The 7,731-nt window shown below is 45.3% G+C and overlaps 1 protein-coding gene across 1 annotated transcript; it reads right to left on the bottom strand.

Annotated features, from left to right (window-relative positions):
* Positions 1-341: 341 nt before the first annotated feature.
* On the bottom strand, positions 342-2,517 carry LOC102397779 (androgen-binding protein homolog). The gene is made up of 3 exons (XM_044931957.1): positions 2,445-2,517; positions 1,765-1,946; positions 342-561 (listed from the first exon to the last, which is right to left on the bottom strand). Exons 1-3 carry the CDS (start codon positions 2,509-2,511, stop codon positions 460-462), a joined length of 351 nt encoding a protein of 116 aa, XP_044787892.1. The 5' UTR covers positions 2,512-2,517; the 3' UTR covers positions 342-459.
* Positions 2,518-7,731: the final 5,214 nt, after the last annotated feature.

Raw genomic sequence — 7,731 nt, 5'->3', positions numbered from 1 at the left:
ATATTCCATCTGTGTCCACAAACAACAATTTTATCCTTAAAAGCTATTGGCTATAATCTTGTTATAAACTATGTTACTGGCTTAATCTTGACACACAATCCCCATTTAGCAGATGACAAAATGACTTGAAAAAGTTAAACAAACTTGCCCAAGTTTCCACAGCTTGCCAGGGACAGGGCTTAGGTTTACCATCATTCTGTCTGACTCTGGTTCCCATGCTCTCAATGATCACATGTGACACTTCTCCCAAGAAGGAGACACCATCTCCCAAGACCTCCTGCCTCACATCCTCCCCAGAGCACACACACACACACGTGGCTCACAGAGCAATACTGCAGTCATTTTATTAGAGTCAGCCTCATAGAGATCACATCAGGTGGGACAGGTATCTGGATTCCAGCTTCAGTTGAGGAGAACAGGGCAGGAAGCTTGAGTGCACGCTGGCATCCCTGGGAAAGATCATCTCACCAAAGACGTCACACTAAGAAGTAATCCTGAAACAGCATTCACCACTGTGGACACTCTATAGTCAGAGCAATCCTCATTGATAATGATGGAACTCTGGGAGGGAATAGGAGGAGAAAAGACAGGACCTGAGCCCACAGCCAGGCTATCCTGTCTCCCCAGGATCACCTCACCCTCAGGGATTCAGCCCCATCCCCAGCAAGAACCTCTGCCCACAGACCCACCACTGGACAGGGGGCTGCCAGCAGGCACCAGGGGAAGGATGGCTCCCTAACAGCCTAAGCACAGGTGTCAGGAGGAAGACAGAGTCACCAACCATGCCAGGGAAGGGAGGAGATGACAAGGGTCAGCAGGGCACAGCCGGGACTAGTCCTGAGGGAGGAGCAAGGTGCTGGAGCCTGGGTTTGGGTCACACTTCTTGCACCTGAGCCTCTTCTGTCAGGTGTGCTGGGTGGACTAATGTGCATGCAGGAGTCGTAAACAAACCCATGTGCTCTGTGTGCTCCTATTAGTGCATGAAACTCTGCAGAAAACCTCTCATTTTGAACAATCAACAATTTGAGGAAAATATGTTGAGAAAGACTATTCACAATCTCCAGTATTACTTAACAATAACAAAAAAGGAAAGATGGTTCTTTGGGAGATACACTGCTTGCTCAGATGAGCAGTCACAGATACCTAGAATCCTCCTCAGAAGCCTCAGGCACCAAAACACCACAGTGAAAATTCTGGCTTGTAGACACAGAGACCATGTGGGTGGAAATGGGGCTCTGAGCCAGAGCAATGGCCATCAGAGTGGGAACAAGAGGTGACGAGATCACAGGCCAGAAACTTCACAAAGCCAGGGAGTCTCATGCTGGAAAGAGACTCTAAAGCCAGGGGCTCCTTTTCAATATTCCTAAAGTAGAGCTGACAAGACTGTTACATATGTGTGAGCTGAATGCTTCCTTTCCTGCCAAACATTAAAATTCTACTCCTCCAATACTAGCTCCTCTCACTGAGGCAAAAAAAATGATGACTCAAGACACTTGGCCTACTGCATTGATATTACAGCCCTATTCTGTGTGTGAGTTGACTGGCATGATACAGGCATATTCAGTAACAAGAGGCTGGATGTGCAGATGGACTGTACTTGCATATTACAGGTGTTGCAGGGTGAATCAAAGGGTTTATGTGCTTCTTTGTTTGTAGCTCTTATCTGTCACATATCCCATGACTGCATGATCTATTCCCATGTGGCATACTGCACTATGCATGTGAGTGGGCAGGGCAGGGTAGGGGATGAAGACAGTAAATTACCACAAGTTCTATAATGAAAAGCTTGGCACGAAATCCATTCTCATTGAAGCAATCCTGGAGTTTTCCTATAGCTTCCTTTTCCTCATTGGTAGCATCAACCAAATCGAACGTTGAGTTCAACAATGTTTTGCTTCCAATAAAAACTGTACCAACTGCTCCATAAAACACAGGGCAGGCTTCCACTGAAAGCGCAGACAGAAAGCACCTTTTCAAGAGGATTATCAGAGTAGGAGGTTCCTGTTTCTCACCACTTGATAGAACTCACATCCAAAACTTCCAGACTCACTCCCACAGAGACCCGCCCTCTCCCAGGACTGCTTTCATTCCAGACAGAAAACCACCCAGCAGAAGGGAGCAGTAAGAGGGGGTAGGCCTGGAGACCCCTCTGCCCTTGACCACTGCCCCAGGCATACCAGCCTGCTTCCTCCCTTCCAATGTGCACCACTACCCCCAAACTAATTATCCCCCAGTGTGTGCATAGCTAATGACCCTTCCAACTCCACACCACTCCTTCCATTCAAAGGCTGAAAGCCTCAAGGAGTTTGTGCAGGATTCCTGGGCACTGATCAGACAGCTGCCCTCAGAATCTGTCCCAGAAGTGGTGTGGACAGGACTAGGAAGAATTCAGTGAGACGGCCTTGGGCAAGGATCAGATGGGCCATCTGGACCCTCCTTCCTACCCTCATGTGTCTCAAAGGTCAGCTCTCTGGTTACCAGAAAGGCCACCAAAAGCAGTGCTCCCTTCATCGTGGTGGCGGCTGGAGTGCTCTGCTCAGGGCAGGGTTTCGTCACTTTAAAAACCCCTAGCTCCCTGAGCTCAGCCCAAACCCCTCCCAGGAGGAACACAGTCCTGTGGTCAGGCTCCTGGAATATGTGGTTCCCTTGTCCTTGGGGTGTTTACTGTGGGAAGCCCTTTCCTCTCTGAGAGCAGAGCTTCTGGAGAACATGTTGGGGTGTCTTTGCCAAAGACCAAGTGGAGCTGATGAAACCATGTACAAGCCCCTGTGACCTTGTCTTTTGAAGTAAAATGCTGACTCAAGAGTTAATGACTGGGAAATGTGAAGATGTAGAAACAAAGAATAGCTGTTGGGCTGGGGAACTGGTAACAATTTAGACTATAATTCTGCAACATAACAGAATAGCCAAACTCCAAGTTTCCTAAAACATACAAAGGCCTGACACACATTCCTATGTTGTTTTTACAGAAAGTAGACCCCCCTCCAGATGAAATCTGCTGACCACAAGAACATAAACCATAAACTGGCTGAAACTAAAAGGTTGATGATGCTTAAAAATTCACCTTGATGCCAACCTATCCAAGAACTGTTCACCAGCTGATCACGCCCTGCCCCTGAAACACCCTAAAACTCCTCACTACCTGCCCCAAGGTGGTTCACATGGTCTTCAGGACATTAGTCCACTGTGTTCACCTTTGCCTGGCAAAGCAATAAAAGCTACTCTTTTCTACTTCACCCAAAACACTGTTTCTGTGTTTCTATTCGGTACCAGAGAACAGAGGCTGTGATTACAGAAACACTGACATTTCTAAGTGATTCCATTTGCAGCCAAGTGCTCTGTTGTCCCAGCCCCAATGATCACCTGTTTTCCTGATCAACCTTCCCCCAACCTATCCTGTTTCCAAGGGCAGCATTCTCCCAAACTGAGCAGACAGAATCACAAAAGAGCCAAGGACAGGTCTACATCACTGTCAGGAAGAAAAAAGGTCACAGAATCCTTTCTTTTTCCCCAAGGTTAAGCCCTGGAGATAAGAATGCATAAAACTGTGCATTGGGGCCTTGCTGAAGGGGCCTTACTGAAGCCCTCGAATATCTTAACATCTTCAGTCTCTAGACTGGGCCCCAAGCAATGGTGGACAACCAACCTCGGTTTCCAAAGTATTCCCAACAAGGAACTCAGGACTTACAGCCATGTAGGTTTTCACTGGGCTTATAATTCTGTTAATTTCACATCATGCTACCAGTCTTTCTCAAACCCTTAAGACAACAAGTTCCTGGGCACATTCTTCACCCCTAGCAGTCTAGCCTTGCCCAAAAATGGCTGTCTCATCCTCTTCCATCAGTGAACTTGATCTCAAGAGGTATCTAAACTGCACAGTTTATCCAGAAACATCAGCAAGCAGCTGTGCAGTTGTAAGGTTTGTCTGAGGTCCACAGTCCTACAGGCCACTGGGGATGGGAGTTCTAAGGCCAAGAGTGCTGGGTTCACCAGAGGCAGCACTCCATGTGTGAAAACTCTGTCAAGAGTCAAACTCAAACTTTCACATTAGGAGAGCAGTTTGTTTGCACTGCTGCTGCTAAGTCACTTCAGTCGTGTCCGACTCTGTGACCCCATAGATGGCAGCCCACCAGGCTCCCCCATCCCTGGGATTCTCCAGGCAAGAACACCGGAGTGGGCTGCCATCTCCTTCTCCAGTGCAAGAAAGTGAAAAGTGAAAGTGAAGTCGCTCAGTCGTGTCCAACTCTTAGCGACCCCATGAACTGCAGCCCACTAGGCTCCTCCATCCATGGGATTTTCCAGGCACTAATACAATAAAATGGACCTTGAAACTCTAAAAGGAAGTCTGAGAAGCTCCTACTGACAAATTGGAAAAGGTTTGATGGACAATATAAATAACAGAGTATCGGATGATAACCCAAAGTGTACAGTAATATGTGTGAGTCCACACTAATATGCATGAGTCCACACTAATAAAATAAATGATTACGTAAAGAAATAAGAACTTCCCTGGTGTCCAGTAAATGATTACATTAATAAATAGGAACTTCCTTGGTGTTCTGTGGATAAGAATCTGCCCTCTGATGTAGTGGTAATTGGTTCAATCCCTGGTCAGGGGCCTAAGCTCCCACATGCCCTGGGGCAACTAAAGCCCTCCTGCTGCAACTAGAGAAACTGTGCTCTGCAAAGAGAAGTCACACACACCGCAATAAGACCTAGCACACCTTGTCTCCACACCCTCTCCAGAATTTACTGTTTGTAGACTTTTTGACAATGGCCATTCTAACTGGTGTGAGGTGGTATCTCATTGCAGTTTTGATTTGCATTTCTCTAATATTGAGCAATGTTGAGCATCTTTTCATGTGTTTGTTAGCCATCTATATGTCTTCTTTGGAGAAATGTCTTTTTAGGTCTTTTTCACACTTTTTGATTGGGTTGTTTGTTTTTCTGGTATTGAATTGCACGAGCTGCTTGTATATTTTGGAAATCAATCCCATGCTGTTGTTTCATTGCTATTATTTTCTCCCATTCTGAGGGTTGTCTTTTCACCTTGTTTGTAGTTTCCTTTGCTGTGCAAAAGCTTTTAAGTTTAGGTCCCACTTGTTTATTTTTGTTTTTATTTCCATTACTTTCAGATCAGATCAGATCAGTCGCTCAGTCGTGTCCGACTCTTTGCGACCCCATGAATTGCAGCACGCCAGGCCTCCCTGTCCATCACCAACTCCTGGAGTTCACTGAGACTCATGTCCATCGAGTCAGCGATGCCATCCAGCCATCTCATCCTCTGTCGTCCCCTTCTCTTCCTGCCCCCAAATTACTTTAGGAGGTGGGTAATAGAGGATCTTGCTTTGATTTATGTGTGCTGCCTGTTTTCCTCTAAGACTTTTAAAGTTTCTGGTCTTACACTTAGGTCTTTAATCCATTTTGAGTTTATCTCTGTGTATGGCATTAGGAAGTGTTCTAATTTCATTCTTTTGCATGCAGCTGTCCAGTTTTCCCAGCACCATTTATTGAAGAGGCTATCTTATCCTCATTGTATATTCTTGCTTCCTTTGTAAAAAATAAGGTACCAATATGTGTTGGGTTTATCTCTGTGCTCTCTATCTTGTTCCATTGGTCTATATTTCTGTTTTTGTGCCAGTGGCATACTGTCTTGATGACTGTAGCTTTGTAGCATAGGAGAAAAGGGAACTCTCCTGCATTGCTAGTGGGAATGTAAATTGATACAGCCACTATGAAAGATGGTATTAAGATTCCTTTAAAAAGCTAGAAATAAAATCACCATATGACCTAGCAATCCCACTACTAGGCATACCCTGAGAAAACCAAAACTGAAAAAGACACATGTACCCCATAGTTCACTGCAGCACTATTTACAATAGGTAGGGCATGGAAGCAACCTAGATGCCCATCAACAGATGAATGGATAAAGAAGCTGTGGTACATATGTACAATCGAATACTACTCAGCCGTAAAAAGGAACTGCATTTCGGACTCATTTGTTGACTATCATGGCTACTCCATTTATTCTAAGAGATTCTTGCCCACAGTAGTAGATATAATGGTCATCTGAGTTAAATTCACCCATTCCAGTCCATTTTAGTTCACTGATTCCTAAAATATCAATGTTCACTCTTGCCATCTCCTGTTTGACCACTTCCAATTTACCTTGATTCACAGACCTAACATTTCAGGTTTCTATGCAATATTGTTCTTTACAGCATTGGACTTTACTTCCATCACCAGTCACATCAACAACTGGGCATTGTTTTTGCTTTGGCTCTGTCTCTTCATTCTTTCTGGTGTTATTTCTTCACTCTTCTCTGGTAGCATATTGGGCACCTACCGATCTGGGGAGCTCATCTTTCAGTGTTATATCTTTTTGCCTTGTCATACTGTCCATGGGGTTCTTAATGCAAGAATACTGAAGTGCTTTGCCATTGCCTTCTCCAGTGGACCACATTTTATCAGAACTCTCCATCATGACCTGTCCATCTTGGGTGGTCCTACATGGCGTGGTTCATAGTTTCATTGAGTTAGACAAGGCTGTGGTCCATGTGATCAGTTTGATTAGTTTTCTGTGATTGTGGTTTTCATCCTGTCTGCCCTCTGAGGGACAAGGATAAGAGGCTTATGGAAGCTTCCAGATGGGAGAGACTGACTGTGGGGGAAACTAGGTCTTGTTCTGATGGGAAGGCCCAAGCTCAGTAAATCTTTAATCCAATTTTCTGTGATGGGAGGGGCTGTGTTCCCTCCCTGTTGTTTGACCTGAGACCAAACCATGGTGGTGGTAATGAAGATAATGGTAACTTCCTTCAAAAGGCCCTGTGCATGCACTGCCTCACTCATTGCCCCTGACCCTGCAGCAGGGCACCACCGACCCATGCCTCTGCTGGAGATTCCTGGATGCTCACAGGCAAGTCTGGGTCAGTCTCTTGTGGGGTCACTGCTCCTTTCTCCTGGGTCCTGGTGCACACAAAGTTTTGCTTGTGCCCTCCAAAAGGGTCATTGGAAAAGACCCTGATGCTGGGAAAGATTGAAGGCAAGAGGAGAAGGGGACAACAGAGGATGAGATGGTTGGATGGCATCACCGACTCGATGGACATGAGTTTGAGCAAAACTTGGGAGTTGGTGATGGACAGGGAAGCCTGGCGTGCTGCAGTCCATGGGGTAGCAAAGAGTCAGACATGACTGAGCAACTGAACTGAACTGATAAAAAGGAACACATTTGAGTCAGTTCTAATAAGGTAGACGAACTTAGAGTCTATTATACAGAGTGAAGTAGGCCAGAAAGAGAAATATAAATATCATATACTGACACATATATACGGAATCTAGAGAGATTGTACTGATGAATTCATTTTCAGGGCAGCAATGGAGAAACCGATATAGAAAACAGACTTGTGGATGCAGGGGGAGGAGAGGAGGGAGAAGGTGAATGTATGGAGAAAGTAATGGAAACTTACATTACCATATGTAAAGTAGATAGCCAATGGGAATCTGCCATATGACTCAGGGAACTCAAACAGGGGCTCTGTGACAATCTAGAAGGGTGGAGTGGTGAGGGAGATAGGAGGGAGGTTTAGGAGGGAGGTTTGGGAGGGAGGCGACATGGGTTAACCTATGGCTGATTCTTGTTGATGTTATGACAGAAAACTACAAAATCCTGTAAAGCAATTATCCTTCAATTAAAAAAATTAAAAAACAAACAAACAAAAAGCCCTAGTGCAC

The sequence above is a fragment of the Bubalus bubalis genome, chromosome 18 (genome assembly GCF_019923935.1).
Source record: "Bubalus bubalis isolate 160015118507 breed Murrah chromosome 18, NDDB_SH_1, whole genome shotgun sequence".
Classification (NCBI taxonomy): Eukaryota; Metazoa; Chordata; class Mammalia; order Artiodactyla; family Bovidae; genus Bubalus; species Bubalus bubalis.
Note: the sequence above shows the minus strand (reverse complement) of the source record. Positions and strands in the feature narration are given on the sequence as shown.